This window comes from Peromyscus leucopus, chromosome 18 (genome assembly GCF_004664715.2).
Source record: "Peromyscus leucopus breed LL Stock chromosome 18, UCI_PerLeu_2.1, whole genome shotgun sequence".
In the NCBI taxonomy this organism is placed as follows: Eukaryota; Metazoa; Chordata; class Mammalia; order Rodentia; family Cricetidae; genus Peromyscus; species Peromyscus leucopus.
In genome coordinates this window covers 29,146,216-29,161,756 of record NC_051078.1, presented here as the reverse complement: position 1 = coordinate 29,161,756, position 15,541 = coordinate 29,146,216, and the positions used below count along the sequence as shown (strand labels likewise).

General features: G+C 36.3%; 1 protein-coding gene across 1 annotated transcript in view; it reads right to left on the bottom strand.

The window, feature by feature from the left end:
- Positions 1–15,541, bottom strand: part of Tmtc3 (transmembrane O-mannosyltransferase targeting cadherins 3) — a 52,691-nt gene that overhangs the window by 17,060 nt on the left and 20,090 nt on the right. Inside the window, exons 7-10 of the mRNA XM_028889972.2 lie at positions 13,174–13,426; positions 7,174–7,322; positions 5,313–5,433; positions 1,263–1,374 (exon numbers count right to left, since the gene is read on the bottom strand). Of these exons, the coding sequence (XP_028745805.1) occupies positions 1,263–1,374; positions 5,313–5,433; positions 7,174–7,322; positions 13,174–13,426 (635 nt within the window). The remainder of the gene's footprint in view (positions 1–1,262; positions 1,375–5,312; positions 5,434–7,173; positions 7,323–13,173; positions 13,427–15,541) is intronic.

Sequence of the window (15,541 nt, the reverse complement as noted above, 5' to 3'; positions counted from 1 at the left end):
TAGGATTTGTGTGTGTGTGTGTGTGTGTGAGAGAGAGAGAGAGAGAGAGAGAGAGAGAGAGAGAGAGAGAGAGAGAGGGAGAGGGAGAGGGAGAGGGAGAGGGAGAGGGAGAGGGAGAGGGAGAGGAGAGGGAGAGGGAGAGGGAGAGGGAGAGGGAGAGGGAGAGGGAGAGGGAGAGGGAGAGGGAGAGGGAGAGGGAGAGGGAGAGGGAGAGGGAGAGGAGAGGAGAGGGAGAGGGAGAGGGAGAGGGAGAGGGAGACAGAGACAGGGTCTCTCTATAAAGCCCTGTCCCTCCTGGAACTCACTCTGTAGACCAGGCTGGCTTTGACCTTCGAGATCCACTTATCTCTGCCTCCCAAGTGCTGGTGTTAAAGGAGTGGGACAGACACTACAGCTGGCACACACATGGTATTTTCTAACACGGCACCATTCATGGGATAGTTAAGACTATGGGAATCCTTCGGCTTGTCTTTGAATAGAATCAAGTGATGGTATCTGGTGGTATCGGTAGTTGGATGCAATCTTTAGTAAAGTAACTCTGCATACTTGAAATGCCAGTAGCACTCTTCTTAAAAAACCGCTGCTCCAGTTACCAGCATGCTACTCAGATACCAACACTTCCTCAGATAGACCTGTCTCGGCACTTTTCTCCCATCCCTTGGAATCAATTTAGGTTAGAAACACTGCTCCTTGCCTTACGGAAGTTCACAAGGCACTGTCTTACAGGACCATTTTGCACTCTCCCTGTTCATCCATCTCAAACAGTCCTTTCCTTTGCTGTCTACTAGTGGTTTTACTTTTGCACTGACGAAACAGAAGCCGACAGGAGGTGACTTCAGGTTACTACAGCTTACTGACTCACCTCCCATCCACGGTCTACACTGTGCCTTCTTAGTTACCACAATTTAGTCTAGGTCCTACAAGTAATGCAGCCTGTCTACCAGATCCCACCTATCTTCCCACAATGCACCATTACTTTACTCAGCTATATGGATACACTTGACCTCCACCTTGTTTCTCCCAAATGACTCTCTGTCTTTCTGTCATCTTCTCTTGGCCTAGCACCACAGCATTAGTCACAACACCCTTTCATTTTTTCCTATGGTGTCTTCAATAATTCTTCCTCTACCCCCTTGAACTCAGCTTAATCAACCGTGTGCCCTCACTTCACCTAATGTGCACCTTCGTGCCATCTAACAACTACAATTTTAATAAAGCCTTAGAAAAGAAGCTATTCGTCAATTTAGTAATGAAGTGTTTACCTGGCTGAACATAGGTAGCCTGCAAGAAGTATTTCAAAGCTCTCTCAAAGTTCTTCTCATTTTCCAGAGCATGACCCACATTATTCCATAATTTGGCATTGTTCTTATTCACCTTAAACACAAGTAAAAACATAATGAGCTAGAATCAGAAATACAGCACCACTACCAACAATCCAAAAACCCCCAGTTCATAGACGTTTGTTTGGTTGACTATTGGGAAAGGAATGTTTTACGGAAATACTCCTAGAAATGAGACAAAGTCCACTTTCCTCTAACTTATCATAAAACAACATCACTTTGACTTCGTTTATGTTTCAGAAATGTTCCCAAAGTTTTATTTGACTAGAACGCAATCCTGTTTGAAAACTACTACAGTAGTATTTGTATTTTGTTTAGGAGAGAAGGTACTAGAATATAAGAATATTTTTGGTTGGACATGTTTAAAGCTATTTTCATAGCTGAGATTAAAGTTGTGAAGTCCATGTGTGTGCTTCGAGCTCACAGATGGGTAAAACATGATACATAGCCAAAGGAGTAGCTGCAGTGATTGGACTTGTAGGCTTTATTCAGCATCCTGAGAATAAATGCAGGCAAAATTCCTAATAATTATGGGATACCAGTAATACAAAAATTATGGATTTAATATGGCAATGCGGCTTCAACTGTCTATACAGTTAGGAGGGAAGTAAAACTGTACGATAAAGAAGGATCATCTGCTGTGCGATACTCTGTGTTCTGACAAGTGAAGCTTGCATGGAGACCAGAGTGCGGAGCCAGCCACTAGTTAGCCATCGAGGCCAGGCAGCGGTGGCTCACACCTTTAATCCCAGCACTTGGGAGGCTTATGCCTTTAATCCCAGCACAATCAGGAGACAGAGACAGGAATATAAGGCAGGTGAAGATAGGATCTTGGTCCCATTTGGTGTTAAGATTTGTAGAGGTAAGAAGTGTCTAGTGGCTGCTTCTCTGTTTCTCTGATCTTTCAGATTATTACCCTGATATTTGACTCTTGGTTTTTATTGATAAGACTAGTCAGGATCACATTTCATCTGGTTAGGTATAGTACTATCTTAAAATTTAAACTTTCTGTTTTGATTAATGATGTTTAAGTTTTCTACAGTGAACAATAAACTTTCCGAACAGCAATCTCTAAAGTCTCCAAAAAGATAATGGGGCCCCTCAATGATGATTCTACCTGGACTATGGTAATGCCACTAAGCTGACAAACAGTACTTAAAGATTGGCTTTGGACTACAAACTTCTCAGGACAATTTCAAGGTGGCTAGCCTGATCCTCAGGCAAGTTTATTAGAGTACACAATATATCACCACACTTGGCTCTTCCTGGACTTGACAATTATCCCATATTTTCAGTCCCCTAAAGATGCTGTCACCTCCAGACAGGACGAAGTAATTTTAAGAACAGGATGCTCAAATTCCCAAGAGATGGGGTGAGTGGTTTTTGGTCGTTCAGTGTGTGATGGATATTTCTCATCGTTTAGGGGGGTTGGTTACAAATTATTATTGGTAATGGTCAGGAAAAAGCTGAACAAAGGAGATTAGATTTAGTGATCTTGTTCTAAAAAGAAAAAGGGGGGGTATAGAAATAGGATAAAAAGGAAGAGTATTGAATTTACTTTTAGACCAAAAAAAAAAAAAAAAAGCAACTATTAGTTTTAAATATTTTACATTAGCTTGGATTTTTGTACATTGATACAAATTTGAGATTATTTTTGTTATACTGTATATATGTTACAGAAATGATAGGATAAAAAGGTAGATTACTGAATCTACTTTTAAACCAAAAAAGCAACTACTAGCTTTAAATATTTTACATTGATATGGATTTTTGTATGTTGATACAAATTTAAGGTTATTTTGGTTAGAATATACTGTACATACATTGTTACTCTTGTTCAAGGCATTGTTCCTCCACAGCTCATCTAACAATGTAATGTAAATTTCAAGTCCTTGAAAGTTATTATTACAAACTATTTAGGATAATAAAGAAATGCAGGTTAGTAGTTAGTCACCTATTACAATCAAATTTGTAGTCATGTTAGGTGTGTTTTCAAGGTCAAACAGAGATATATTTTAGATAGACAGGTGGTCTTCAAACACTTCAGAGATCTATAGAATATGGCATGTAAGATGTCTTAATAACATAAGATCCTCCCCCTCTCTCTCTCCCTTTTCTCTTTATTTTTAATGACAATGAGACATGTCTGCTCCTGGCAGAACCAATCTACTTCAAAGAAGATGATGGGCATTGAAGAAACTCCATATGTTACTTTCTTTGTGGCAAAAGTTAGCCATTGGGCAAGAAACTGCCCTTGCCTCGACTGCTGACAGTAGTCTGCCCAAAATGGACAAGCAGGACAGAAAGGAAAGTGACTGCAGGTGCGACAGTCCCTCAAAAATTCTGCTTCACAGATAAGTCTGTCAATATTCTAGGCCTGTGGGTCAAAGATGGAGGCCCCAACACTGCAGAGGAATCTTGGGTGACTGTCCAGGCAGCCAGCTGTTTCATTTCTTATTTTCGGAAGTTGTTTGCTTTGCACTTCCTGTTTACTCAGGTAATATATCCTTCTCAGGTCTCTGATGGAGTTGAAGACTTTATAGTTATAGTTTTCCCTTTTAACAAATTCAGAAAAGACACACACAAAAGAGGTGTAAAGTGTATAAGGTTGAGAGACATCAAAAGATAGTTTTGGGTTGGTAATGCAAGTTAGAATAGAAAGTGTATTAGGTTCAACACTTTGGACTCAACAAGATAGGACAGGTAATAAGAGTATTTTCTGTGAATTTGTCAAATGCTAATGGATTAGATATTGCTAATGTAATTATTGTCGGTATATATTTGTATATATTTATTGTACTTATCGTATACAGTTTTTCTATGTTAGTTAAAACCTTTGCTTTTTGTTTAGACAAAAATTAAGAGGCCAGGGGGTGGTTGCTCACACCTTTGATCCCAGTACTTGAGAGGCTCACATCTTTAATCCCAGCACAATTTGGAAGGGGAGACAGGAACATAAGGTGGGTAGTGACAGTATCTAGGCCCCGTTCAGTCTGAGGATTCATAGAGGTAAGAAGTCTCTAGTGGCTGCTGCTCTGCTTCTCTGATCTTTCAGGTTGTTACCCTGATAGCTGACTCCTGGTTTTAATTGATAAGACAAATTAGGATTTCACTTCAATCATCCAATCTTAAGTAGATGTTATATAAAGGTATTTCATGAAGCAGATGATTCAATTAAGCTAAGTAATGGAAATAAAGATGTCATAGGGAGGGGCTGGAGGAACGGCTCAGCAGTTTAAAGCATGGGCTGAGCTCACAGAGGACTTGAGTTTGCTTTCTACTACTCAGATCAGGCAGCTTCAGGGGAATCCACCACCCCTGGCCTCAGTGAGCACCTGAACTCACATGTATATACCCACACACAGATATCTGCACATATATACAATTAAAAAAAACAGTCAAAAGAAAATATGAGTTTAGAGATTTGGAAAGGATAAGAGAGAAGGAAAGCTTGGGGCAAAAATTCCATTTTTAAATAAAATTCTGTCTACTAACTCTGTTACTAATAGTGCTGAACCAGTGACACTCCTTCACACAGCAGGGTGACACTTGTGTTATATATTTCATCTCACTGAATTAATAAATGCATTGATTTTAGAACTCTCATTATTTTATATACCATCAACACTAACAAAGTCACTAATGAACTGTGAGCTGTCATATCCTATACTACCATGCTATTAAGACACTGAATGGTAAAAACTGCACCTAAAAACTAAGAAGATAGAGTTTTCTATTTAAAAATTTTGCCATGTGACTTTCACATGAATTTAGCATAGCACTCACAGAACTACTTATATATTCTTTCGACATAAAATTAAATAGTACTTAGGGAGTTGGTTATGGTATGTATCATATAAAAACAATTTATTGCTTCTTGGCTAAAATGGAAGTAAATGTCTGCCTAAAAGTATAGTAAAAAATGGTTTCACAAAGACATACTTTCCTGTCCTCTGGGTAATAATACTTTACCTTTAATGCTGACATAAACAATGTATATTCAGACTCCCAGTCCCAATTCCTATGGAGTGTTTTCAGGGCATGGGTTATTATCACCATGGACAGACAAATCCAAGAGAGTTTTTTCAATACACTGTTCAAAAGATATAAGAAAAAAAGTACTGTCTTCATTACCAAAAGCATTTTACATCTTAGAAGAGGTAACAAATATGTTAAACATTTCCAAATTGTCATTTTGAATTCATTCTAACAACTTCCACAATTAGAAAGCACAACACCCCCAAATTAAATATTATGAATATGGCCTTCCAATTGAGACTTCACTGATATTTTATTCAGTCTTTGGGTTTTGTAGATCTATTACAAAATTCCCATAGGACAGCAAAATCTGAGGATGTTCAAGCCCTCATCGAAGATGGTAAACATTTGCAGAGCCTACACGACTTTGCTATATGTTTTAAAAAATGCTTAATGACTGTGCAAGAGTTAATAGTTTACTGTTAAGGGACAATGATATGTAAAAAGTCTACACATATTTGGTATAAATGCAATTTTTTTCTAATATATTGCTCTTCTAGTCTCTGATTATTTTTATTTATACCTTAAGGTCAGAACTGTCTGTTAAAAAATAGAGGAAAACCTTTAAAACAGATGCCAATCCCAAAACTTTAGGCCAATTGTTGACATCTGATTCTTCACTTATAATAGGAGGATTATGTCAATCTCTATTATCTCACTTAGTTAATATTTTGAGACTGTCTGTGCTTTGGATCTCTAATACAGTTCAATATCTTACATTTTGACAGATCCACTTAGGCAGAACAAGATAATACGGATCAGATAGCATCACTAGAAGAATTACAATGTAAATTGTAATCAACACTTCTGTTTACTAGATGCATGACCTCGGGCAATTCAGGTAACATACATGAGCTTCAATTTTCACATTTGCACAGGAGGGCAGGTATGTTAAGATTAAATGTGAAAATAATTCTAAATGTCTATCATGAATAATCCTTGGCACATAGTAGGCCTTAAAAATTGGTGAGGATAACAACTGGATACACTGGTAGAAATTACAAGAAAGGTTGGATAGATATGGCTGATAATTGTGAAACTAAATAGGACAGTTTACTGAGTACATGTGTGTAAAAGGAGGTTAGATGCAAAATGCAGGAAAAAAGTGGAAATATTCAAAGAATGGATATAGTATGAAGATTCTGAGCTAGAACTTATATAAGATAATGAGGTGGGATGTTTATAAAAATCATGGAAATAATTTTTAAATAAAAGTCTTAACTGGATATAAGAGAAGGCAATATGTAAGAGATGTTAAGATTGATGTAGAGAATCAGCTGTAAATTAAAATTTAGTATCATTTATTGGTATATTAAATGTACATAATCCCTTTGGTTATATCAGTTTCTAAGCATACTGTACCTTAACTGTTAAAGCAACACAGAAACCTACATTATTTTATAATGAAGATGGTGATAGGAAATTATGAATGCTTGATAAACACATTTTAAATACACTCAGAACTCAATATGACTCTAATAGGATGACCATATCTTCGTCACTGCATATGAAAGTGGAAATGGTCATTTGTGCTTGAGTTTCAGTAACAGTATCATTGTTTCACTTGGGTCTGACTCAGATGGTTGTTTTGGGCTGTAATGTAAATTATATAGAGAACAGAGAGCGAGTAGGTGGTGAAGACCTTTTCTAACTTGAATTACAGCTATCAAGATGAAAAGATTAAAAGTATGGCTTAGAAAACTGGACAACACACAGAATAAAATACTAACACATTAAATTACTTTAATGTAATTCTAATTTTAATAATCATTAGACAAACTAGCATTTAATTCACCTTTTGTTTGAAATTTTTTGCCATCCATGAGCTACTAAAATACAGAACCCCATGCTAGGAACATATAATACTCGCTCAGCAACAACAAATCCAACAGGAAAGAAAAGGTTGGATGCAGGAATAAATGGTAATGCCATTAAACAAAGTGCCTAGAATGAAAAAAAAAAAGATAGCACATTAAATTAAAAAAATACACAGATGACAAACAATAAAAGCTTTTATAATTTATTTTGAGTGAGTTTGTAGAATATTTTAGATAATACTACCATGAACAATGAACATAAAGGCAACATGGGTAGTAATAAACATTAGTATGTACATCAGCAAGATAAGTAGTTTTTGATTTACAGGATTTACTTTGGGAGACTGCCTACAGGCTTTATGAGTTATTTAAAATTAGACTCTGAACCTTTTATATTATTGGAGATATGAAAAACATAATTAGCAATACTTCACTTGTTCTGTGAGAAATACAACTTTTAGCTAAGTTTACTACCAAGGTTCACTTAGTTAAATTACTTTTTAAAAGAATATTTTGAAAAATAGTAAAAAATCCAATAAAAATGGGCAGAGAAGACATCCGAGCAACCAAAAGCTACATGAAAAATGTTCTATATTACTAATCATCAGGGAAATGCAAACTTAAAGTTTAATGAACTCCGTCAGAGTTAGAGTGCTATTGTCAGAAAGACAACAGAAAGCAAGTATTGAGAAGAATGTAGAGAAATGTTAACCAATGCATATTTAATGATAGGAACTGTATTAGCAATGTTATCACATGCAACAGGATGGGAATGCCTCAAGATATTAAAAAGAGTTATACAATCCAGCGATCCCACATGTTTATATCGAAAAGAAGGAAACCCACACACTGTAACATATCTGCCCTTCCATTATTGCACCAAGGTTCAGAATAGCCAGCAAATGGAACCAGTAACTTAGTAATGGGCAGAAGGATGAACAGATAAAGTAGGGCATATATGCACAAGAAAATCCTATTTAGCCTTAAAAGGAGGAAGAAACTCTTGCCATTTGCAACAGGGATAAAAGTGCTGGACATTATATAATATGCCATACTCCTGATACTTTCATTTGTATATGGACTATAAAAAAGTGATGTCAGAAACTGAGAACAGAATGGTGATTACCAGAGCGAGGCAGGGGAGTCTGGGGAGATGTTGGTCAAGGGACATAAACTTTTGTTACACAGGAAGAAAGAAATAAAAAAGAAGAAAAAACCTTATACACCCAATGTTTGTGCATGTGGTAACAGTAAGTTGAGAAAATGTCAATACATTTTTCAGAAAAACAAAATCACCAAGGTTGGTAACAGACAAAAACGTTGCTTTCTAGAACACTACTACAAGAAACCCCATGATACTGGAGTCTGAAAGATTGAAGCAAGGTATGGTTTAGATAAGACACAGATGTCTGGTTCTATAGCTTGTAGATATTCTGGTTCTATAATTTTATAATATTCTGGTTCTACAGCTTGTATAATATTCTTTTTTCAAAAAAGATTTTTCTAAATTTTTTTTTCTTCTTATTTTTATTTTAGGTGTGTGTGTGTTTTGCCTGCATGTGTGTGTATCTGTGCTGTGCCTACAGAAGTCAGAAGAGGGTATCAGATGCCCTGAGAACGGACGTACAAATCTTTGTGAACTACAATACGGATGCTGGGAACTGAATCTGGGTCCTCTGGAAGAGCAGCTGGTACTTTTAACTTCTGAGCCATCTCTCCAGCCCCCCTGGAATTCTAATGAGTTACATATGTTTAAAAAGGTTTATACTATGCATATAAAAATAAAACTGTCCCTTTAAATCAGTAGATTTTTATTCTTTAAAACAATCACTAAAATGGTAGCACTGCATACTGAGAAAAACGTAAGGATATTCAGATTTCCTGTCCTTCAGAAAATGGGATGACATGTGGCTTCTTAACTATAAAGCGACCTTTGACTAAGCATATAAACAACATGGGAGGATTTAAATTTGATAGCTTAGGACTTGTAGCTGTAGACATTTGCTTCCGTATTTTGTTTCCCTTCTCTCTCTTTCTCTTTTTTTTCCATTTTGTTTTTTGAGATAGGATTTTTTGTAGCTTAGGCTGGCCTTGAAATTGCTATGTTGTCAAGGATGACCTTGAACTTCTGATCTTCCTGTCTGCACCTAGGGCCTCATGCACATCAGCAGAGCAACCTGTCCAGTCAGCTACATCCCTAGGCCCCTGTTTTGTTTTATAGGACTTACTTGAATATGCAATTTAACACTTCAGTTTCAGAAATCTGAAGCTTTCGAAAGGACCTGAGGAGGGGCCGTCTCTTTTCTTATACTTCATTAATGAGATGGAGATGAAGATGCATCACATCAATTAACTGGTCTGAAATTTCAGTATTTAAAAAAATCAAAGCACAAACTATTAAGGATTTTTTTTTACTTCTCATTTCCTAGAGACACATGATTAATAAAACAACCACATAGAGTAAAGCTATTTAGCTACATTAATGACTAAATTACAAATTACATAAACAAGGAAAATGATCACTCAGTTAAAATCTGACTGTGTCTTTTTAATGATTACTTAGAAATCTTAATTAATGAAGTACTAATTAATGTATGCCAATCTTGGTAACTATGATTAGCCTATAGTTTTCTTCTCCTAATAATACAAAGTCCTTTTGAGAAGAATATTATAGGCTGGAGAAACAGCTTAGCAGTTAAAAGAGCTTGTTCTTCAAAAGGACCTGAGTTTAGTTCATAATACCCTCAGTGGCAGCTCACAACTGTCTGTAACTCCAGTCTTAGGGGATCCAATGCCTTCTTCTGGGCCCTGTAAGCACCAGGCACACACACACATGGTACACAGACAGAGATGAAGGCAAAACATTCATATGTAAGAAAAAAAAAATCTAAACAATAAAAAAGGGTATTAGTGACAAGAGCCAAGAGTTTAAAGATAAATCCCAAACTTAATTCTTTTGTAATATAAACTATTCAATCACCCTGAGAACACTTCCTTATAAGCAAAAATGGGGACTAACAACTCTTACATTATGTTGTTGATATATATTTAATATCTTAATAGATACCTAATATGGAATCTGTCTTTGGGCACTACTTTCTTGTCCTGCTTCTTCAGACATCTTCAGAAAAGTCAACATTTAAGAAAATTAGCATGGCTTAAGAGTATATGCAAAACAGTTATGTCCAATGGCATAATTTTTCTTTTACATATATGAAATAACATATAACTTAAGTAAATCATTAAGTAAATTTATTTCATTGCTTTTATTTTTTTAATCTATCTGCCTAAATCTTTTTATTTGCTAAACTTGGAGTCTCCTATCTTTCAACTGTCCTTTTAGCACAAGTTCAAAAGTAAATATATTTATTTTGTGTGAATGGACTCTTAGGAAGAGTATTAAGCCTGGACTGACAAAATTCATGTCACCAAAAACTCAAGGTCACCAACTTCAGATCACTCCCAGGCTCCAGGCTTTCTAGGTTTCTCTGCTATGCATAATTCCATTCTCTTTGATTGTTTTGAATCCTGACTGCTTTTATCAAACTTCTCACCCATGTTTTTATCAGGAAACCACTGTTTCTAATTTATGGACTTTTATAACATATTAATAAAGGGTGAGGACTAAAAACCACAGAACAAAGAGAAACAACTCTCGGCTGCCTTTACTAACTACCCTCACCGACGCTGACATTCCTGCTTCTTCATCTCCTTCAAGTAACAGAACAGTAAATTTACCCGTCCAACTGAAACACATTTCTGCTAGGTGTTCTGCTGATCTTCACAAAACTACTAGTTACCCACTGTCTTACGTATTCCATGGCTTTCTACATAAATATAGTCAGCATACCTAAATTTAAACCTGTTGCCTCTGGAACCTTAGATATCATTTTGTGTGCTATATTTTGACCTGTCTCCCCATTTATTACATCCCTTACCCATAAAACAATTGTGGGACAAAACTTTTAAAGCTGTGGTTACAAACACTTGCTTTAAAGCCATTTAATGGCTCAACTAAATAATTCTGAAATTACAAAGGTAACCCATTAATGATCTCTTCGTTTCTAAAAAGTCCACAACACAAATGAAATGCTTTTTAAGTATCAACCAGTGGTCTATCTGATATGAACTAGCTCTCATTTTCTCATGTTCCAGTAAAACTGCTTCAGTGATAGATACCTCGCCAAATCCAACATTTCAAATAGATCTCATTTTTTTTTTTTTTTTTTTATGTTTAACAATGCCTGTTAAAGTCAACCAGTCACTCTTTGCTAAAACATTTGCCTTTTTGGGGGAGTCTGTGTCCTACCTAGATTGTTTTCTTCTCCATGAACAATTTAAATATGGAGTTCTTTGCTGTGGGATGGTCTGTATGTCAAATCTGTTGCTCTGATTGGTCAATAAATAAAACACTGATTGGCCAGTGGCCAGGCAGGAAGTATAGGCGGGACTAATAGAGAAGACAACAGGAAGGCAGAGGGAGTCACTGCCAGCCGCCACCATGACAAAAAGCATGTGAAGACACCGGTAAGCCACAAGCCACGTGGCAAGGTATAGATTTATGGAAATGGATTAATTTAAGATATAAGAACAGTTAGCAAGAAGCCTGCCACGGCCATACAGTTTGTAACCAATATAAGTCTCAATGTTTACTTCGTTGGGTCTGAGCGGCTGTGGGACTGGCGGGTGGCAAAGATTTGTCCTGACTGTGGGCAAGGTGGGAAAACTCTAGCTACAGTTCTTTCAGAATTCAGTAGTAGTTCAGCTTTTTTTATACTACTCAGTTATGTTAACTATTTTCTAGGAGAGAATGAACACCAAGAATGCTGCAGCATCCCTAAGTTTGAGTGGCCCTCTATGTGACTTGAATATTACACCTATAGAAAACTGGTAAAGGCCTGTTTGAGAAAGGCTTCTCCCAGCTGCCCTGTCCCCTATCCCATGCACCTATCTATTTAGCCTTTGGTTTCAATTAGTACCTCCAGACTAAGGAAAATTCTAAGTGAGGCCTAATCCAAACTAAGGAAAATTCTAAGTGAGGCCTAAACATTTCTTCTGAAATTCAAAGTACTGTTCAAAAACTCCAATAGGATGTTTTAAAGATAAAAATTTGCACATTAAAATATAAAAGCCAACAGATCTTTTTCCTACACTCTGCATGCATTCTTTCAAAATTTTTCTATATGTTAGCCATTTGTCACAAGTTTCTTAGACTGCAAACTCTCTGGAAATAAGGACCTGAGAACTTCTCTCATCACAGTGCCTCAAAGGCTACCAGGTAAAGGGGTTGCAATCATAGATTTATACTGAACAAATATGTTAGTCTAGTGGTGCTAGCCAGAAATGATGTACTTGTGAAATATTAAAATACTTCCTACTGTACAGTAAATGCTAAAGAAAATGTTGCCTTCAACAATTAAAAAAGAATGAGGAAAAATAAATCTTGCAAAGTCAGGACTGAAGGAGGAAATTATCAAAATGAGTGCGCACACACACATACACACAAACACACATAAATTTTGAAATAATCAGAGGTCTCTAGACATAGCCGCACTCAGGGAGCAATTAAAATGTTGTTAACAGGACTTAAAGTCTCTATTGCTTTACTGCATGACACTATTCACAGTGCCAGGGAAGCAAGCATACAATGTAATCATTTTTTTTTAAAAATGTGAATAAGAAATGTAGAGAAAGAAAATGAATGACAAAGTGATTTGACTGTGATTTCATTGTTTCTATCACATTAGAAAAATATTAGTTTCTATTTTACATAGCTGCTTGTGCATGCTAAAATATACTTGTAAAATAATTCCATTATTCACCTAATTAATAATTAATAAGGACAATGTAACATATGTTCATAAATTGAGAATGATCAACAAAGAAGTATACTTCCAAAAGCACACACTGGATAAATTACAGATAATGTCGCATGGAACCAACTGAATGCAACATAATTTGAAGTTAAGATTTCTTACCATTAGGACAGTCTTTGAGGAATCACCAGGGTATCGCAGACTGAATATTCCCAAAGCCCCCAGAAAGCAAAAGAAAGCAAAAGTGGCAAGATTGCGAATATCTAGAAATGACTCAATGAGTGGTATTGTCCCCATGGTCCAATCACAGCAGAGTTCTGAAGGATTCAGCAGAAGCCAAGCGTTCACAGGAAGGAGGTAGTTAAAAGTGAGCTGTCGTGTAGGGGTTGGGCTTACGGCAGCTGGATTATCAAACCTGCATAAACAACAACAAACAAGGTATTAAAAAAATGTTTTCCCCCAATGCTGAGGATTGAGACCACCACACTGAATAGGCCAGCACTCTATACTGAGCTATAACGCAGCTGGTGGTTTTTTGAGACATGGTTACTGCATACATAACTCATGTTAACTTTGAACTCAGCACCCTCCTGTCTTAAGTTTTTCAATATGGCGATTACATATGCATGTACTAAATAAATAGCAAACAACAGCTCCCAGTTGTAGGCTTTACATTTTTTTTTTAATTAGGGGAGAGAGAAAGGGAGAGGGAGAATGAGTATAAGTAAGGACATGGACGTGACACTAATTAACACACGGGGAAGTCAGAGGACCGCTTGTGACTCAGTTCTCTTTCCATCATGTGCGTTCCTGGGAACTGAACTACTAGGCTTTGGTGCAAGCGCCTTTACCCACTGATCAAGCTCAGCCGTCCCAAGCCCCACTTTTTCAATAACAATTTTACTTATTAACTATATAGCTAATGTACAATTATTTTATGTGTAACACTAGAGTAAATACTTCGGGGCTTTGCAGCCAGGAGTAGTTGCTGCTCTTGTCGAGACCTAAGTTTGGCTCCCAGCGCCCAGGCTGGGGGCTCACAACTGCCTGCAACTCCAGCCCCAGGAGAGCTAACATGTTTTTCTGGCCTCTGCTCATTCCTGCACACATGTGGTACACACACACACACACACACACACACAGTAAAAATAAATCGCTTTTTAAAGAGTAAAATTATGTTATAGGTACCTCTGAATCTTGCTGTCTAATTCAAAATCTCAATCAAACTGCCTAACCTAAAAATTGTTTAGATGAGAGAAAAGGTATTAAGGGAGAACTGCTTGAAGTGAAATCAGGTCAGTTCTCTTCAGTAATTATTAGAACAATCCAGACATGAATAATAATTCTGACAACCTGTAAAAGTACTTTCATTAAATCAAGACTTTCAAATTAAAGGCCATAAAAAAGTTGTATGAGCTTGAGATTTATTTGTTGCATGGAAGCTTCTAGAATATCTAGCAATGTTGTTCTATATGAATCAAAATTTAGAGTTAAATACTGAAAAATTATGATTCCTAGGGAAAATTTGTCTTTGTACTTTGACTACAAAGCTGCATCACTTAGCGCTTTCTTCCTGCTTTGAAATAAAACTGAAAATCACATTTCTAATACAAAGTATTTAACATGTAAGCCCACTCAGCATTTTGTGTTCTAATTTTTCTCCTAGTAAATACTAACATGTTGACATTTAGTTTTCTCTAAATCATGATATACTGACTATGAAGTTAATTACTACAGTCTAATTTATTTTACAAATTAAGTAAAATTTTTAGAAATAAGCATATGACAAATATGTTTACATATTTGGTTTTGAATCCAAATACTAAATTTAATTTATTTACATATAGTCCTTAAGAATACAGTTTGTTGTTCTAAAACGAATTAAGCATCAACCTCTATTCTATTTAAGTTGATTTATTTTGAAAAGTATCAATGGTGCTCGAACAAACTGTGTCATTTAGAACTTCTATAGTTGGCTATATATGAAAAGTAACATGTCTTTAGAGTCAGAGCTTGAACTGGAAGTAAACAGGCAGAACTGAACTTGCAGCTTTCTCCTCTTTAGAGGAAAGACTACTCATTTTAAAAAGTGAACAGATTATAGTACTTGATTTAAAGAATTAATATTTAAGCAAACCAAATCATAAAATCAATTTCTCAGGGCACTATAATGAAATCTAATTTATAAGCACATTTTTTTTTGTTTTTGTTTTTTTGTTTTTTCGAGACAGGGTTTCTCTGTGTAGCTTTGCGCCTTTCCTGGGACTCACTTGGTAGTCCAGGCTGGCCTCGAACTCACAGAGATCCGCCTGGCTCTGCCTCCCGAGTGCTGGGATTAAAGGCGTGCGCCACCACCGCCCGGCACATTTTTAAAAGCTTTTATTTTGAAAAATTTATTTATATGCAATACATACCAAATAAGTACTCATATAGCACATGCATAAATAATTTTTCAGAATGACTGATACACAGAACAAAATTATTAAAACTAAGAGTAAGAAAAACATAATTCAATTTTTTCTAGTCCCTA